Source organism: Pyricularia grisea, chromosome I, assembly GCF_004355905.1.
Source record: "Pyricularia grisea strain NI907 chromosome I, whole genome shotgun sequence".
In the NCBI taxonomy this organism is placed as follows: domain Eukaryota; kingdom Fungi; phylum Ascomycota; class Sordariomycetes; order Magnaporthales; family Pyriculariaceae; genus Pyricularia; species Pyricularia grisea.
Window position 1 is genome coordinate 4,966,129 of NC_044973.1, and position 17,152 is coordinate 4,983,280.

The window sequence follows — 17,152 nt, forward strand, 5'->3', positions numbered from 1 at the left end:
TAAAAACGTTTTTAACGATTATATTCGATCCTATTATAATTATTTATACAATAAAGGGCATAATATTACGGATCCGGAACCATTATTTGGCAATTTACCGCCCACGTTTAATACGATAACAAAATCGGATTGCGGTACGCCTTATATTATTACCGCTATTTAGCACTATTTTTCCTTTATTTTATAAATAAATATACGCATTTAAAATACGGTTTAAAAAGGCTATATTTGGATTATATTACAATTAATCCCTAATACAATATTAGGGGTTAATTGGGGGGTATGTCGCATTAAATAATCCGATAAATCGAATTATTACATAATAGCGAGCGTTAAATTAGCGTTAAAAACAGGATAAAAGGGCCTCCGCGCTTTTTTGGCTAAATAGCGCTACTCAACCCAATACATGGCTCTCCTACCCTATTAATTCTGCCTGCACGTGTTCGTTAGTGTGCGTCAAAAGAAGCATACGGTAGTGAGGACCGCCGAGGCTTTTGCAGGCTTTGTAGCGTCCCACTAGCGCTGCCTCTCCGTTCCGAATGCTCCCCGAGGTCACGTCACCTTATGCCCGTAATGCTATCCAGCATCAGCAGCAAAGAGAGCTTGACCGCCGACTTCCAGAATCCTCAACCCATCAAGCCGGTTCCAAGCAGGACGAATCTCGGCAGCGGGGCCGAAAGCGGGGGCTGGAGCATTGGTTCTGGTTGATATGCTTGGCATTTGGGGAAAATAGTCACCTCTGATTGGTGCGGATGAGATGATGTGGTGCCAAGTCAGATCCCTCTTCGGGGCTTGTGTTGCTCTGAACGACAGCCTGTTGAGCGGAGGTCGCATCGCTACACTTTATGTTCTCATGTGTAAACCAACTCTAAATCGATCTTCAGCTCATGGGAAGCCGGCCTGGAAGAAAAAAGTACTTTATGTTACGCCCGTACCTAAAACAAACACGCTAAAAACAAAGCCCACCCATGCCCAAACAGCCAAGTTGAAGAGTACAACCAAAATCACAAGAAAATCAATATACAGCGCTGTACAGTAATTACGGCCATCATGCCGAGCAGTACACAAAGCGAAAAACAACTCACATCTTCCTTGGCCTGAGCCTCGTCGTCACACCCATCAAGGCAGCCCTGCCCTGGCCAAAACTGCCCCATTCACTCGCATTGCCATCCCAGGCACGTGCCTCGGCGCTCCGGTCATCCGGGCCCAATGGCCTTGTCCCACGGCTACTGCCATTCTGCACGACGTAAGCGTAGGAAAGGTGTTCTGGCTGCCCGTCTCGACCCTCTTCTTCGTAGTCCTCGTCGATACCCATCTCCGGCGGCGTGTTTACACGCGCTGAACTCCCACTCTGTGTAGTGCACGGCGACTCACGGCTCTGTACATCCGTAGACCCTTTAACATCCCGACGACTATCCCCACCAGCTCTGATGCCGCCTCCGCCATCGTCTTGCTGCAGCTCCTCCTAGTTCGCCAATCGCTGCATGTTCCCGCCGTCCTACGCAACCGGGATCGGGGCACCGCCGGCCTGGTTCTGTAACTGCAGCAGAACACCGTTTTCCTCCACCGCACGACCCGTGTCGTCGTAGACAGTGTGGCTGAACGATTCGTGATCGTCCGGATCCTCCAGGTGCGCGTTCGCCATGGCCTCCAATGTCCTGAGCGTCGCCCCGATCCGTGTTGTGGGTGCGCCGTTGGCATCGGGCCGCTTCCAGGCGTTGTAATTGCCCGGCATGTCCTCCCATATGCCTTCGTCTGACGGTCTCGCCGAGAGGCTGATAGTGGCGGCCGGGTTTCGGCTAGTGGTAGGCGTTACCGTGCGGGGGCCAGAACCAGATGCGGGGGTAGTTAAAAGGCCTGTAGGGACCCCTACGGCGCTGCCGGTGTCGTCGGCAGGGAATATGGGTAGATTTGGGTGCAGATTCGTGCAGTGGATGACTAGCTCGACCAAGTCGGCGTGAGATAGACTGCTCAGATATGCGCGTTTCTGTATTTGGACCCAAATGATCAGATCAGTATCCGTCGTATGTTTACCGGTGATAAGCGCAGCCAGAAATGCGAATAGACAAAAGGACTCACCTGGCCGGATGTGCGCTTAATCCAGCTGACCTTCCCGGTGCTCTTCGTCCCGACGCTATGACTACTCGTCGAGGCAGAGGAAGCAGCGGCAGCAGTGACAGCGGCCTGCTCAGCCGCCGCCGCGGGGGCTCCCGCCTTAGATGCTTTCTTACCCTCCTTCTTCTCACCCGCCTTGGTCGCGCAGCCGACACAATGCCACGCCTTGGCCATTTCGTTGATAAAAGAGTCGTCAATGTTTGGAGTGTGGCAGTTTTGGTGCCATGCGTAGTTACATCCATCACAGAACACAATCAGGTTTGTCTTTGTATCGGCGATTCTACCGCAGGCCTTGCAGGGTGTCGCCGCCGTCTTGGACTCTGGTGTTTGATATGTCCTCCTCGTGCTTGCCGAGCTAACCAGGTCCATCTGAACAGGATTGTATGTCTCCGGCTTTTGGATCTGTCGCCCGGACTTGGTAGTCGTAAGTGGGGTCGAGGCCGTCGAACTGACGGCGGTTGCCGCGGGGGCCATGCGCGGTGATTCCGTATCAGAAATATCCGACGACAGCGATCCGTCACGTCCCGCATCATCCCTCACGCTCCGTTTACGCTTATTGCTGGAGCTAGCAACTGTGCCTTTCCCCTTCCCCGAGCCAGGTGGCCTTCCTGGTCCTCTTCCAGAGGGCGGCGGTTTCGGCTTGCCACTTCCCGGTGGTCGTCCAGGTCCACGTTTAAGGGCCACTGGCTTGTCGCCGCCCGTTTTCGATCCTCCGGGCGCGGGCGTGCTAGGTGCAGATGATGCCTTTGCTGCCTTTGCGGCTGCAGCGGCTTTGGAAACATGCCGACCTGGGGCATATCCGGCATTGACCTTCACAATTGCGCTCTTGCTCGAAGCTGCCTTAGACTTGCTTATGCTAGCAGTTCGGGCAGATGGAGCGGATGGAAGGTGGGCTAAGTTAGTAGCGTCCGGGAGAACGTCGAATCGCGCATTCTCCTCATTCTGACCAGGTAATCTTGCTGTTGATGCGGGAGCGTTTATCGCAGCTGAGCTTGGAATGGGAAAAGCTGCGGCCGTTGCAGTCGAAGCCGGTATCTGCATCGTAGTAGTGCTCATACTGTCCATCAATCGCCTCTTTGCGTCCGCAAAGGTGGATGGCTGTATCACGCCGGGAGTCATGCTAGCAGCCGCCGAGCTTATAGCAGAGCTTGTGCCGCCGGTGCTCTGGCCCCTTATCCTGTTGAGAATCATTTGCGTCGCGGCAGAGAATTGTTGCTGGTAGCGCGGCCCTGGAGACGTCGGAGTGTTGGTCGATGCTGAGGACTCTGCAGTTCCGCCTCCAGATGCTGCTGGCGGACCAGGCGTTTCAGTCCGTTGGAGTTGTTGTGACGTAGACGTGACATTTTGCGTGGATGATGATAATGATGATGTAGCTGTTGGTGATGCATTGTCTTCCGCCATGTTGGGAGCGGCCAATGTTGGTGATGGAGCAGCAGAATTGTCCCCATTAGAAGCAGGTGAGGGATTGGCGACGGCTTCTACGCTTGAGGAGCCCTCAATTGCAGTATTGGTCTGTGGCTCGTGGGAATCCGCCATTTTCGCAGTCGCCTGCCGAAAGGCATCTACCTGCCTAGCGGTAGGCAAACACACCGCTACGTGATGAAAGGAGGGAAGGTAAAGCGAGCGTCGAAATCAGACAGGTCGACGAAAAATGTAGGTGAATTGAGTGTTTTCGTCTGTATCAGTCTGGGCTTGTTCGATCTGGTATTCCCCTGTCAATGTATCTTGCAGGTCAAAACCAGGGTGGATGTGGGTGGCTCGGTCACAGTATTGATCCTTGCGCACTAGAAGGCGATCTGCTCAAAAAGAAGACTTCTGAACAGGCACAGTCGAAATTTCGCAAGAGGGAATCCAGAAAGTAGGTATGCGAAAACAAACAGTTGTGATGTCGTCTGTCAATTGATGGAATCGTACGCCGTTGTCTCCTTCCCTTGTTCTTAGTTGAAAGGTTGCAAATAAAGAGCGAAAAAAACAAATTTCACGTGAGATGCACGTGCACGTGACAGAATATGACAAGGGTCTTGGCTGATGGGCTGATGTGCAGGGATACCCCAGGCTAAAGTTTATTTGGCAGCAAGGGCAGCTACTAAGTGCCGATGGGAACAATGCAGTGCTAACTGCCACTTCAATGAACCTGCCTGACTGATATGAGGTCAGTTCCGTTATAAAGAACTAACATCAAGTATCCAATGCCTACATATCTTACTACTAAAATCTGACCCAACCTACCTCACCACGCCCCTCTCCCTCAACCCCTCGATCTCCTCCCCGCCCATCCCCAACATCTCTCCCAAAACCTCATCCGTATGCTGGCCCAAAGTCGGCGGCGCAGTCCTGATCCCCGGCGTGCTCTCGCTATACTTGACGGGCGTGTTGACCATCTTGACCGTGCCGCAGCTCGGGTGCTCGACCTCGACCACCATATCCCTGGCGATGGTGTGTTCGTGGTTGAGAGCCCCTTGCACATCGTTGACGGCCGCGTAGGGCATGCCGCAGCCGGCCAGGACATCAAGCCACTCCTGCGTGGTGCGGGAGCGCGTCACGGCCTCGATCTGCTCCTCGAGCTCGGCGCGGTGCTTCACGCGCAGCGCGTTGGTCGTGTAGCGCTCGTTGGTCTTGAGGTCCGGCCGGCCGATGCGGTCGCACAGGATCGCGAACAGACGGTCGTTGCCGCCGCCGAGGAGGACGGCGCTGTCGCGGGTCTGGAAGGCTCGGTATGGGACGATGGAGGCTGTTTTGTGATTTGTTTAGTTTTGAAACAGGTGGGTATGCAAAGACATATTCAGGACAAGGGAAGCTCACGATGCGCCGTCCCCCACCGGCCCGTGTCCTTCTCCCCGCTTATCAAACAGCTGCTCGCAATATTTGCGAGCGTGGCGGTCTGGCAGTCGCTCAACGCGACGTCGAGGTGCTGGCCCCTGCCTGACTTTTGCCTGGCGAGCAGCGCAGCCATGATGCTGTTGCTGGTGTAAAGGCCCGTCGTAAGATCCGTGACGGCGACACCAACCTTAACGGGCGGCCCATCCCTCGTGCCCGTGATGTGCATCAGACCGAACTCAGCCTCGACCATAACGTCATAGCCGGCCCTGTCGGCGTATGGCCCCGTTTGTCCGTACCCCGTGATGCTGGCGTAGATGAGGGAAGGGTTGATCTTGGCAGCCGTGGCGTAGTCCAGGTTGTACTTTTTCAGCGCACCAGGGAGGTAGTTCTCGACCAGGATGTCGCACTTTGCCATGAGCTTGTGCAGGATCTCCACTCCAGCTGGGTCCTGGAAGCTCAGCCCTATGGACTTTTTGTTCCGGTTCACCGTCAGGTAATAGGCCGACTCGCCGGGGGATGTCCCGGCAAGAGGGGAGTCTGGCTTGTAGGCGGCATATGGAGGGCCCCAGGCCCGGGTATCATCTCCGCGAACCGGGTGTTCTATTTTGATCACCTCAGCGCTGAGATGAGTGGCATTTGGGTTGTGTTAATAAACGAACACATGATTTGTTTGTCAAACCTCCCAAACAAATTGCATACAGAAAAAAAAAAGCAGCCAATCAAATAAATGCTTACCCCAAATCACCAAGAATTTGTGTGCAATAAGGCTGTGCAGCAATTTTGCGTGATCAGCACATGTTCCATGCAAAGCGTCCAGTATTACCTGCAAAGTAGGTATGTAGCAGCCGACCTCAGCTCAGGTACCTAAGGTAGCTTAAGCTATTCCTGAGTGGGTTGCAGGTCTGTTTTTTTCAGCCAAAAAAGAAACAAAAAATGACTTACTCCTGCCAAGACTCGCGTCATGTCCAAGACGCGATATCCCTCCAACGGCAACGCACCGGTCGACTTCGGCTTCGCAGCTGCGGACGAGTACGAACGCCATGACCTCTGGGTGACGGTTAATGCACGTTGTGGCACGTGGCTCACACGAGCAATACAAGATCTGGTTATCATCTCAACATCAATTAAAAAAAAGAATCAAGGAAAAAAAATGACCAAGAAAATGGTTGTACTTTGTCATGAAAAAACCAAGGGCTAAGCAGTTGGGGGTTGAGACGGGGAGGCGGAGTTTTTGGGGACGCAACGCTTGGGAGGGCCATTGGAAGAACGGCGCCACCCCCCGGGGCAAATTGGAGCACAGACGGGACGACTGTCGGAAAGCCGTCGGGCTGCGGGACTCCAACAAAAAAAGGTGACCACCCACAATTCATGCGGGGTTTTCCAATGACCGCTAAGTTGTAGCTCTGTGGGGCAGAGCTGAAAGGCCGATGGCGAAAAATGTCAATTGAAAGAAGTCAAAAAGATAGGACGGCTTGCACGCTCCAAAATGCTTGTCTGTGCAACAAACACGACATCGTTCAAACCGTTAGCTCGATCGTCAGTGCGGTACGATCCCGCTGAACATGTCTCGTTCTGACCCGGGTCTAGGCTTTTTAGTGGCTTGGAGATGACGCCGCCTGACATGTCTGTGTTGCAAGCGGGGGAAAAAAAAGAAGCAGGACAGTGTTCAAAATCGCTTTTCATTATCGTAGCCATCTATGCGTTTATAGTCTCCCTATCTAGGGAGGTGTTGAGTCCCTTCAGTAGAATAGTCCTTACCTAACAATGCTCCGAGTGATGAGAATAATGCAGCAAATCCAGACCCCATGGGTCAATGTATATGATATAGTCGCTGAAGTGGCCGACATTTAGCCCTCGTTTATCGGCTAGGAATGAATCCCTTGTCGCAACCAGTATCGCCATGCCAGTGCCAATGCCAAAGACTCTTATGTGTAGTGAGGTCGTCGATGATTACGAGTGTTCCCCCTCGCAGTGAGCCACCAACTCAGCATGTTTCGAGGACGACAATCAATTCCTCGAGGATCAGGAACACCTCACTCATCCTCGCTCGCCTCGGCATCCAACGCCTGGCGAATCCTCCTCCTCCTCCGCCAGGACGCGAATCTCACATGATAATCCAGCGATTCCGTGATCATCGCATCCATGTGAATCTGCATGTCCTCGTTCTGCCGCGTGATATCCTGCTAGACGACCACAAACCATGCGAGTGTCGCACTCAGATTCTTCTTGGCGGTGTCCAGCTCGGCCGCCAGGTCGAGCATCTCTCGTTCCATCTCTTCGATCCTGCGCTGCGCCTGGGCGCGGATCCGCTCCGGCTCCTCCTATCGCCAGATGCGCACCCGCTCGACGCAGCCCATGACGCTCAGGCAAAAGTGTAGCCCGGCGACGGCGGCCTGGCACGCCAGCGCGTACATGCGGTACGGGTCGGCATAGTACGTTCCGTCCTCCTGTAGGCCGTCGGCCAGGTCGGCCAGCGCGAGGGTCAGGCAGCCGCCTATGCAGAGGCCGAGGACGAGGACCTCGAGGATGGCGACGGCGCCCCAGTGCATCCGGGGTACGGTGCGTTGGCGGTCGGCGATTGTAGCTGCCTCTGCTGTGTCGAGGATGAGGGCAAATATGGCCTGAAAATGGGGGATATAAAATTTAGTACCAGTGTGATTGGTGGAGGGGTAGAGAGGATGATGGGTAGAGGTAAACATACTGCAGTGTATGACCATGTAAAAGTCTTGTCGAGCATGATCGTCATGTACAACAGGAATATGATGGTTAATGTTGTGAGGATCGATGCCACGCCCCGGACGGCTAGTAACGCAATGGCGAACCGTGACGGTATACGTGGGCGCGCCATCTTTGAAGCTTGCTGTGCTGATCCTTCTCCGTGAAAAAAATATCGACTGCCCTTTTCCCTCCCTCCCTGGCGTTACCGATGCCGCAATCGACACCAGTAATCCTATCAGTCCGGATTGCCCTCTAATCCGTCCTCTCTCCGTCCGTGGGAGCGCCACGCCCTTCCGTCCGGTTCGTTGGCGCCAATCGAGAGACCCGGTCGGCGGAGCTAAAGTGTTATCGATGGGCGAAATCGACGGTTGATTCCAAGATTGAATGGTAGAGCTCCAGTGTTGATTTCGTACCGAAGGGAAAAAAGATAATGACAGAAAATGATTGATCAGAAAATTTTACAAGGGAATCCTCTATTTTCGCGTCTGTTGCGAGTCGCGTCGCCAGGACGTCGGCGGTCTCGACATAAAAAAAAAAAAAAAAAATAAGCTAGACAATGTTGGAGAAAATAGAACGTGCAAAGCCGGACGAGGTAGAGTAGAGTTTGTGTATGGACCAGGTTGTTCTTCTCTTTCCCCTTCTACTGCGGGTCCCGGCGACGTCCAATGTTCCTTTTCGTCATGCGGTTACGTTGGAGGGGGAGGAAAGGAATTTCAGGGTTGTCGCGGGAACTGGAATTCAATCCGTTTGGCTGTCTCAGCTGTTAAAGAGCCCGGGACCACACCCCCCATGCCAGACAGAGGGTGGGGTTTCCGCCAAAAACCAGTTGAACGTCCCACGGGAAAGTGGTGGAGATGGCCACAGAAGCAAAGCCAAGTGAAAAGAATAAGTGGGGACAGACAGGCTGGACAACACACCTGAACTTCAAGTTAGAAAATAGAAATATGGGCTTTGCGCTTGCGGCGTTGCCAACCAACAAACAGTCAAAGATGCATCGGATAAGCAATTGACATCCGATCCGTTTCTGAATCCGCCGCACAAAAGTATAAACCCTCCCCAGTTTTATTTCGCTCTCGATTAATCTTTACTTTTTTTAAACGCGCAAGTGCTTATTTTACTTTTACTTCTGTTGTGTAGGTAGGTACTCTCTTTCTCTTCTCTTCTTCCGCCGTTCCGCTCCGCTCTCGGCTGCGAGCTTCTCCGCGATGGCTTGATTCCAACTTGTTTTGTACCAAACTTCCAATCCCCAGCAAAAAAGCCAAGACGGCAGAGCGTGTTAAGATAATGTAAGGCAGACAACGGCATGTTATGCAGGACGGCTCCCGCCGATAATTTGTTCGGTTCAATTGCCTTGTTTTACGATAAATTCTTCGAGCGTCGTACGCCTTGCATCCTTGGCAGAGTAAAGCTTGGCTAGGTCAGACTTTACTTGCAGAACTTTACAGGTCCAAGTTGCCCTTCATCCTGATCTCCATTCTACTTTGTCCTCTGTTCGTACATGCCAAGCGCCCGTGTTTCCGCAGAAAAACGTTGCAACCATCGCACCTTTACAATGCATCAAGACCTTCGATCTGGGGAGCAGGGGGGGTATTTGACGGTGACCTCCAGCAAACCCAAACCGACCCAATTACTTCGATTCCCCCTTCTCTATCTCTTGCCCTCCTTCTCGGATGCGTCCGGGAACTTCCGGAACATGTCTGCCAGCTTATCCATAGGTGCGGCCAAGAGTCCCATGGCGGACTCAAAGTAGGGATTCTCGCCGGCGGACGGATGGCTGCGTGACGGCACAAACATCTTTGTCCTGTGGAAGTTGCGGGCCATCGTCTCGGACGCCTCTGCATCGAGCTCGATCGCCTTCTCCAGCGCCGGCAAATCGTGCGACTCCTCTTCCTGGATGTGCAAGGAGAGCTTGGCCCAGAGCTCCTTCAGTTTGGGCACGTACTCCGAGTCGCTGGATCGCATATTTTGGAATTCCTTGAGTAGGATTTTGACCTGGTGGCAGATGTCTACTGTTAGCCATGGCCCTTGCACACGGAACTCGAGGAAGAGACTTTTGGGCAGATTGGTCTTACCTCGTGATGTTGCTTGCGGTCATCCTCGGCCATCTGCCTACCCTCCTCTCCAAGATGGGTCTCAAAGGCCGGGTACACGAGCAGCTCCTCAGCGACCGAGTGCCTGGCCAGCTCCCAGGTGAACTGGTTGCCAAACTTTTGTTGATGCTCTTGGTCAGACGAGTTGATGACCTCGTTGTAGTACTGCTCCAACTCTTGGTGGTCCTTCTTGATGGCGTCAGAGATCTTGACAAAGCCAGAGCTTGCTGATACCGATGAGGATGCAAATCGCCTCTGGAAATAGAGCGGTCTGCTGGTGCCGAGAAGCAGCGCCTGGGGACGGGCGACAGCTCGAAGCTGTGCCGAGGCAAGTGCTGCACTCCTGGAAATGATCATTTTTGCTGTAGTTGTAGTCGGCTGTTTCCTTTGTGAGTGTTGCAATACGATGCTTTCTGGTCTCCTTTTTGTTGGCTTTTTGAGGATCAGGTCAGAAGATGCTCGAAGAGCTACACGGGAGCTTCTTAAGTATGCTGGTGCCCGCTGATAGCTCCCGTCATAATGCTCCCATTCCCCTCAAACACAACACCCAATTGATATCGATGACGCGACTACTCGGCAACTGTCCGTTTGTAGATTACGATTTCCAAAGACAAGCTGTCTGAGCTTATGAATTGGGCCTGTATCATTGGCTGGACACAAGGTGACACGAGAGAAAGTGATCATCACTGTCGCTTTGCTTCAGGGGTTGTTTTAAGGTTGACATACAAAATGCTTCATTGTTGCGTCATCCTCGCGACGACCATCAATCAGCTTGAGGCGGAAGCTACCCAGCGACACAACACCTCGCATCTCTCCCCACGAGCGGACTCAGCCTTAATGTTGTGGGAATACATCTAGATTTTCGAGGAACCACCATTCCCCACGGTTTTGAGGTGATAGCGACTGGGCCCTGAAAGTGTGTTGTGGGAGTATATCGTTCCAATGAGACGCCGCCTAGGTACCTTTCTAGAGTTGGACTCTTCGTGCGTCAAATTAATCAGCGCCACACTTTCTCCAAATTTTTCTTCTCTTCTTTATTTACTATTAGTCAATAGAAGATCTGTCGGTCGGTGTGGTTCCCAGCCTCGACGCTAAAGCGACGTGAAGCCCCATCGGCGCCTTGCGAAAGGCGTCCAGCAACATCATCCTCTGTGGCCCATGGGCCAGTCGGTGGTACGGTAAACCATACAGAAAAAAAAAAGATACAGTGAAGCCGTTGAAACCAGCCTCAGCTGCCATGATGCCAAGACTGTGTTTGGTATTTCTTTTTTCACCTTTAACCCATGTATACCGAAGAAGCCGGGTTGTGATTTTATATATCTGGTGTGGCTAAACAATTGACAAAAGGCTGACAGGCGAGTACCTGTTTCGCCAAATTCTCAGATGGCACATACTTGTGTAAGCTGCGAATAATTCCAGATTCTAGGTAGGTCGCTCGAGGCGGTGAATGCTTCAACTTCCAAACCAAGCAAAAGGCCATGATGACTCACGAATTTGCCGGGGGTTAATACATTCCGCGATCGCCATTGCACATTCACTCGGCTTGCCTTTTGTGCAACACACAAGAAGCAATAATGTCGACCTCAACACTCCCATCAGTCAATAACGCCAATGCAATCGGGCCAATTTATGACACCGACTATTTTGACGAGGCCGACCTGTCAACGACAAATCCAGGTCATCAACCTCTGCGCCTTGTGTAACGTACTGAACGAAGGAGACGAGAATGGGGAGCCATCGACCAATCACTGGACCATATGCCTGCAGACGTCTCCAGCCTCTAGCTTGAAGATCGACATGGCGCCTTGGGACTGGCGACGTGGCAAGATCCTCCTGAGCTCTGCAAAGGATCAACCCTATAACATGGATGAGACCCTGCATGTTTTCCCCTTCACAGTTGCGCGGGAAATTACCGTCGTGAGCGTGATAGGGGCCATCAATGAGAAGGAGAGAGACATGTTCTGGTTCTCGGACGAGGACGAGGGCTGTCGTTGGTGGGTGTGCCAGCTGTTGGGTGATTTCGAAAGCCCGGGTATCGTGGAGGTGGGATCCGCTGCTGCCGCCGAGGAGTATTTGCTGAGGTACTGGATAAACCCAAAAGGGTCATACCTAGGGACATGAGACCGGGAAACTTCGGGAGCGCACCAAACGACGAGGAGCACCGAACTGCGCTAGTTGGTGCCGACAAGATGCAAGATCCCAATGAGTAAGCGCTTCACTCCTGATATAACTAACTGTTGAGAGATTTCACAACAAGAAAGATGGAGGCTTGGATGTATTCGATATTACTTGCTTTCAGCACAGGGGCTACCAAGTGGAATTTCAAGCGTAAAGACTGAACCATGCGACAGGACGACGAAGCCTCCCGGCACATCAAACCTAGCCGTCCATATAGTGTAACACTGGGTCATGAGAAACCAATCTACCAAGGAATTTTATTGAAAAGCACCAGTTTCGACTAAACAACATGCATCGCTGGACTAAGGATTTTGGTTGAGAATCCATTGACTGCACCCCTTAATATGCCTCAAATAGTCAGATATTTTCCTCCGCCGTTTTCCTTTGATCTCTTTCGACTTCCGTATCTTCTTTTGCTTCCTCCAAGTGTAGCGCCGGCGTGCCGCGTCCTGCTGTGTACCTTTCGTCCAACCTGCATCCCGTACGGTCGTGCGAGGCGATGCTCTCAGATAGCGGACGGCAGTATGTTTCGCCATGCGTTCCAGGGTCTTCTCCAGCGACTGTTTCTTCCGTAAGTGTAGGGGTGTTGTGCTCTTCGTCCTCGGGCTTAGACGTTTCTTGATGGCTGGCCTTGGGCGTGGTTGACTGGGCTGGCGTAGGTCAACACGCGAAAGAGTTTTCTGCATCCAAAATTTCTCTCCTTCGTTCAATAGAAACCGGAAAAGTTCCACATTACCGCTCCTTGTTACGGTCCGCAGAGCTGCCCCCCAAATACCAGCCTTTGCTCCATTCTTTAACAGAAAATGGGCGATTTTCAAATTTTCCCCCGTCGAAGCAGCCCGCAACGCTGTACCATGATACCCTCCCCGTATATTAACTTTGGCTCCTTTTTTCACCAAAAACCGGGCAACTTCCAAATTTCCCCCCACTGAAGCAGCCTGCAGCGCCGTTCCGTCATATACTTCCCAGATATTAACCTTTGCTCCATGCTCTAAAAGAAGCCGAACAATTTCCAGGTTCCCTGCCCGCGAAGTAACTTGCAGTGGTGCCCCCAAAGCCCCTCTCCGACTATCGAGTTTGGCTCCAGCTTCCAAAAGAAGTTGGCAAACTTCAAAATTCCCTTGGAATGAAGCGTTTTGTAATGCTGTTTCGTTATCGCCCACGTTTCGGTCCAATTTAACACCTTTTCCAATCAGATAACGAACAACCTTCCAGTTGCCTATCGACGAGGACTTTTCGAGAGCGTTAGGACTCCTCAACCCTATACCATGAATGTCCCCTCCTGCCTTGGCAAGCTCTTGCACAATCTCCAGCTGCCTCGGCCCCCTACTTGACGACGCTTTGACGATTGCGGCGTCTAATATGCTTCTAATCGTGCTTTTATTAGAAAACCGACCAACAAAGTATCGAACCACGTCAAGGTGGCCTGCAGCTGCAGCAGTTTCAAGAACATCCAAACTTGATCCGTCTTTGGGGTGAATGATATCAGCCCCTCGATCAACTAACAGCTGGACAATTGATAGATAGCCTTGACGTGAGGCAATTCTGAGGGGGTAATTCACAGGTAGACCGACATAGAAATCGGCATCCTTCTCCAAAAGCAGCCTGACAATGCTTTCGTGGCCGTTCTTGCAAGCAAAGTATAGACCCGTTTGCCTTTCGTGGTCAAAGTAGTCCCATATTATTCCCTCCATGTTAATTCCCCATTTTTGAGTGGCTAAAAGGCGCTCCAATACACTTGAAAGTCCGTGATAACTTGCCCAAACTAAAGGGGCTCTAATAATATGCACGATCATTGGTGCGTGTGGTGAAATCTCAACTGTACTGGTCTCTAGGTAGAACCGGTCAACGAGAGAGAAAAATTCTTCAACGAATGTACTGTCTGCTAAGAATCTCTCAGCTTGATGGGCATGCTCGCCCAGAAAGTCTGTTATGTAGTCTTTGAAAGCAAAGTCAAATGGCTGTAGTTGGATCAAACTATCGTCTTGTGGAGATCTGTGCATGTGTTTATAACAGCTGGGGAGGTATGCTGTACACGTTCGAGCGATGTTTACACTAGCTTCCCCTTCAGAGAAGTCGGCTTGTTTCCGAAGATATTCTTTGACCGAGAAGTGGGCCAAACGGATGGTGGGTTTCTTGTAAAATCTACCGAAAACCCAAAATTTTGTTGTCTCTCGTGTGATGGCAACGAGATCTGGATAATACTTGGTAATGTCGGTAGGTTCGGGCATCCTGCGATCGGGATGAAACCCCGAATCACTTCCACCGCCAAGCTGAACTGCAAGGATATCCACAGCTTCATCCAGAGTAAGTGGACGTTTAGCATACAGGAGAAATTGTAAGAGTCGTATTGCCTTTGATTTCCGGTGTTTGGGGATCTTTTCGAGGGTCCTGGAGTAGGTTGTATTGAGATCCTTGGGCAGGTTGGCTAGAGCGTGCTCTAGTTCACTTTGGTCTGAACATTCCTCAATCTCCTTGAGTTGCAGTGCTGCCCAGCGAAACCTGATGAGAAAAGCTGTCAGAGACAAATAAAAGCTAAGATAGGGATTCCACAAAGGGTTAGGACTTACATTCCATCTGCCTTTCTGCAAAGCTCATCTCGAATCCTTTCATGAAGGGCTGGAATGTTCTTCCACTTGTTCAGCCTTGGGTTGGTGTTGATGTTGAAGTCGACAAATGTACCTATGTCGATATTTATAGCGGTCTTGTCAAGTGCCACGCAATTGTTTTCGCCAATCAAGCCGGGGATCTGGATGTTAAAATCCGTCTCCGGGCGGCTTGTCATAATCAACTTGACGCTGGCCAGATCCTTTGTTGCCTCAAGGAAGTTTCTGAGCCAGTCGATGAGTCGTTGCCTCTCTTCACTCTCGTCCATTGCGTCGAGAACCATGTAAACCTTCAGAGGCCCTTCGAACATTGCTGTGAGGGGCTGTACCAGATCCCGTGCGCTCGGTTTCTCTCTCCTGGGAAGCAACTTGTTGTACAGCCTTTCCAGCTCCAAGGAAAGGTTGCTTCGACGTGTGCAAAGATGCCGATACAGTTGGGTGGTAAATGATCGTGCCATGCTATCCACGTTCTGTAGCTTCTTGTCGTTGTAATCGTAGAAAAACCTAAGTGTGATGTAATTGTCTTTACTTTGGTGAAGCTGCTCGAGATGATCGATGACTGTTGTGACAAGGACAGTTTTTCCGCAGCCTGGCATGCCATTCAACCACAAATACTTTCGGGAGTCTGGATTCCATCCCTTCCAATCGCAGAAAGCGAGGCTGTCGAGGAACCATTGACCTGTTCCTTGTTGTCGATTCTCGCTGGCGCTGGCCGCATTGACGGATGTGTCTGGGGCGGACAGCCAGGACACAACCTTTTCCTGAAGTTGATTCATAATCATGGTCTCGTTTTGCTGGTGAACTTTGTTCAACGTCGTGTGCACTAGCGGATACGAATGAAAGTGTCAGGTTCTAGCTGGACGAAAGTAACCATACATAAGATAATATTGCACTAACTACTGAAAAGCTCTTCTTCGAGCCGCCGTGTCTGTTCAACGCTTGCTGCAGGCAGAACCCGCAAAAGATCCCTTGCATATGCCGAAGCCACCATGGCTGCGTAGCCTTGCCACTTCTTGTTGATGTGGGTGTCGCAGTAGTCACAGATGCCGCGTATCACTACGCAGGGGAACCTGTTCATAATACCGGCTGCCTCCATCTCGAAACAAAGAATATTATTTTCCTTTGCGTGCTTGTCCCGGAAACCTGCGTCTTCGACCTTGGTATTGCCAGACGCGATGAGTCCGTAATGTACGACGGTGGCATTCTTGTCGGGTGTGCGGTCCTTTCTCTTTTTGATCCATTTCTCGTCGCAAACTGCGCTGCAGTCGTTGGTGTCGCTGCGTTCCGAGTCGCTGCTCTCATTTTCCGAGTCGCTATTCTCTTTGGAATGCCTCCTGCCCTGCTTGGATCGGAGTCGTTTGTTTGAATGTGTGAACTTGGCCTTATACAGCACGTCGTCGACCGGTGGACGGGAGTACTTCTCCTGAAGGTGGGTAAAATTCTCAAGTACCCCGTCAACTTGTGCGCGCAAGTCAAAACCATTCTTCTCGTAGTTGCGGGTGAGTTTTGCAATGGCGTTGAGTACGCAAGTAGGTGGCGCGTTCAAGTGCCCATATACCTCGAAAGCCCCTTTCTGCTTACAAACACCATAATCGTACTGGTAAACGCCACCCGCGCCGTCATTAGGGACGCTGACGACTACGTCGCCGAGACGAACGTCGTGTTTCTGGGTCGGTGCGCCGCCGGCGATGCCGACCATTAGCACGAAGCGCAGGTCTGGGAAGCTGCGAACCATGTTGCCGACAACGTGCGCCGCTGGACTGGTACCGGTCCTGCCCATTGTTGGTGCGGCCATGACGATGTTGTGTTTGCCTATCGAGCCAAATATATATACGTTGTCGTCGCCCTCAGCGTGATGGTCCAGCTCGTACTCCTCTTCGAGAAAGAGACTGGAGGCAGTAAGCTCCGAAGGGAGAGCAACAACCCAGCCAACCGTGAATTTGATGTCCGACATATTGGCGATGGGCATCTAAGAACGAGACAGACCATCAAACTTGCGACCGATTGCCAAGATAGCTTTGCGTACAATAAAGACAGCCAGTAGTTGCAGCAGAGTTTGCGTGTGACAAATCAGAAACTAAATGCGGGCTGTAGATTCAGAAGCGAGAAAAATGTAACGGGAGGGGTTAATCTCATTATAGCAGCCATACTAAGGCGCAGATGGGGGAAACCTCTTGCGCCTATCCATCATGCGACTCCAGGAAACCTAGAGCCTACAAAGGCCCGGTTCGCAGGTGTAAAGAGTGGATGGGAGGGTAACACCAACAAGACCAATTGCCAATGGGCGAATTTGTCTACTTGGGTCTTTCAGCTTAGCCCCCAAGAATAACCCTGCAGATGTGAGGATCAGCCATGACCGAAGGCTTTGGATTGGTGAGGAATAGCATGGTATGTGGGAGGAGGGCGCAACGAGATCCAATCGGGGAGATGTATTGTTTGGTGGCTTTGGAATTGTATGGTAGGCAGTCAATGCATTCTGCATCGAGACCAGTCAAGCCAGTCTGCCCCAAGCGCCTGAGCTAGTCCAGCTGGATACCCTGCAAACCTGCCAAGCCTGATAAACATTCGGCAGCCTTACCTCAACTTGGGAGGGAAAATCATCCAGTCGGTCTGTACAGAACAACC

General features: G+C 51.7%; 5 protein-coding genes across 5 annotated transcripts; 1 reads left to right on the plus strand and 4 right to left on the minus strand.

The window, feature by feature from the left end:
* Window positions 1–913: 913 nt before the first annotated feature.
* On the minus strand, window positions 914–4,018 carry PgNI_06518 (uncharacterized protein). The gene is made up of 2 exons (XM_031126541.1): window positions 2,080–4,018; window positions 914–1,987 (listed from the first exon to the last, which is right to left on the minus strand). The coding sequence occupies exons 1-2, from the start codon at window positions 3,649–3,651 to the stop codon at window positions 1,499–1,501; spliced, it is 2,061 nt and encodes a 686-aa protein (XP_030982648.1). The 5' UTR covers window positions 3,652–4,018; the 3' UTR covers window positions 914–1,498.
* A 194-nt stretch (window positions 4,019–4,212) lies between these two features.
* Window positions 4,213–8,222, minus strand: PgNI_06519 (uncharacterized protein). The gene is given in 5 exon segments (XM_031126542.1): window positions 4,213–4,846; window positions 4,918–5,555; window positions 7,135–7,256; window positions 7,275–7,556; window positions 7,637–8,222. 5 exon segments carry the CDS (start codon window positions 7,781–7,783, stop codon window positions 4,341–4,343), a joined length of 1,695 nt encoding a protein of 564 aa, XP_030982359.1. The 5' UTR covers window positions 7,784–8,222; the 3' UTR covers window positions 4,213–4,340.
* A 1,078-nt stretch (window positions 8,223–9,300) lies between these two features.
* PgNI_06520 (uncharacterized protein) lies at window positions 9,301–10,100 on the minus strand (the record flags this gene model as incomplete). Its single annotated transcript, XM_031126543.1, has 2 exons — window positions 9,301–9,645; window positions 9,726–10,100. 2 exons carry the CDS (start codon window positions 10,098–10,100, stop codon window positions 9,301–9,303), a joined length of 720 nt encoding a protein of 239 aa, XP_030981754.1.
* Window positions 10,101–11,354: 1,254 nt separating this feature from the next.
* On the plus strand, window positions 11,355–11,864 carry PgNI_06521 (uncharacterized protein; the record flags this gene model as incomplete). Its single annotated transcript, XM_031126544.1, has 1 exon — window positions 11,355–11,864. The coding sequence occupies one exon, from the start codon at window positions 11,355–11,357 to the stop codon at window positions 11,862–11,864; it is 510 nt and encodes a 169-aa protein (XP_030981755.1).
* Window positions 11,865–12,060: 196 nt separating this feature from the next.
* Window positions 12,061–16,733, minus strand: PgNI_06522 (uncharacterized protein). The gene is made up of 3 exons (XM_031126545.1): window positions 15,425–16,733; window positions 14,492–15,350; window positions 12,061–14,423 (listed from the first exon to the last, which is right to left on the minus strand). The coding sequence occupies exons 1-3, from the start codon at window positions 16,494–16,496 to the stop codon at window positions 12,224–12,226; spliced, it is 4,131 nt and encodes a 1,376-aa protein (XP_030983320.1). The 5' UTR covers window positions 16,497–16,733; the 3' UTR covers window positions 12,061–12,223.
* Window positions 16,734–17,152: the final 419 nt, after the last annotated feature.

Coding starts and splice junctions, on each gene's coding strand:
- PgNI_06519 (XM_031126542.1), bottom strand. CDS start 7,783: ATGGCGCGCCCACGTATACCGTCACGGTTCGCCATTGCGTTACTAGCC. Junction 7,557..7,636: donor TTACATGGTCATACACTGCA/GTATGTTTACCT, acceptor CCCCATTTTCAG/GCCATATTTGCCCTCATCCT. Junction 4,847..4,917: donor CCGGTGGGGGACGGCGCATC/GTGAGCTTCCCT, acceptor ATCACAAAACAG/CCTCCATCGTCCCATACCGA.
- PgNI_06522 (XM_031126545.1), bottom strand. CDS start 16,496: ATGCCCATCGCCAATATGTCGGACATCAAATTCACGGTTGGCTGGGTT. Junction 15,351..15,424: donor CGAAGAAGAGCTTTTCAGTA/GTTAGTGCAATA, acceptor CGTATCCGCTAG/TGCACACGACGTTGAACAAA. Junction 14,424..14,491: donor TGCAGAAAGGCAGATGGAAT/GTAAGTCCTAAC, acceptor TTTTCTCATCAG/GTTTCGCTGGGCAGCACTGC.
- PgNI_06518 (XM_031126541.1), bottom strand. CDS start 3,651: ATGGCGGATTCCCACGAGCCACAGACCAATACTGCAATTGAGGGCTCC. Junction 1,988..2,079: donor TTAAGCGCACATCCGGCCAG/GTGAGTCCTTTT, acceptor GTCCAAATACAG/AAACGCGCATATCTGAGCAG.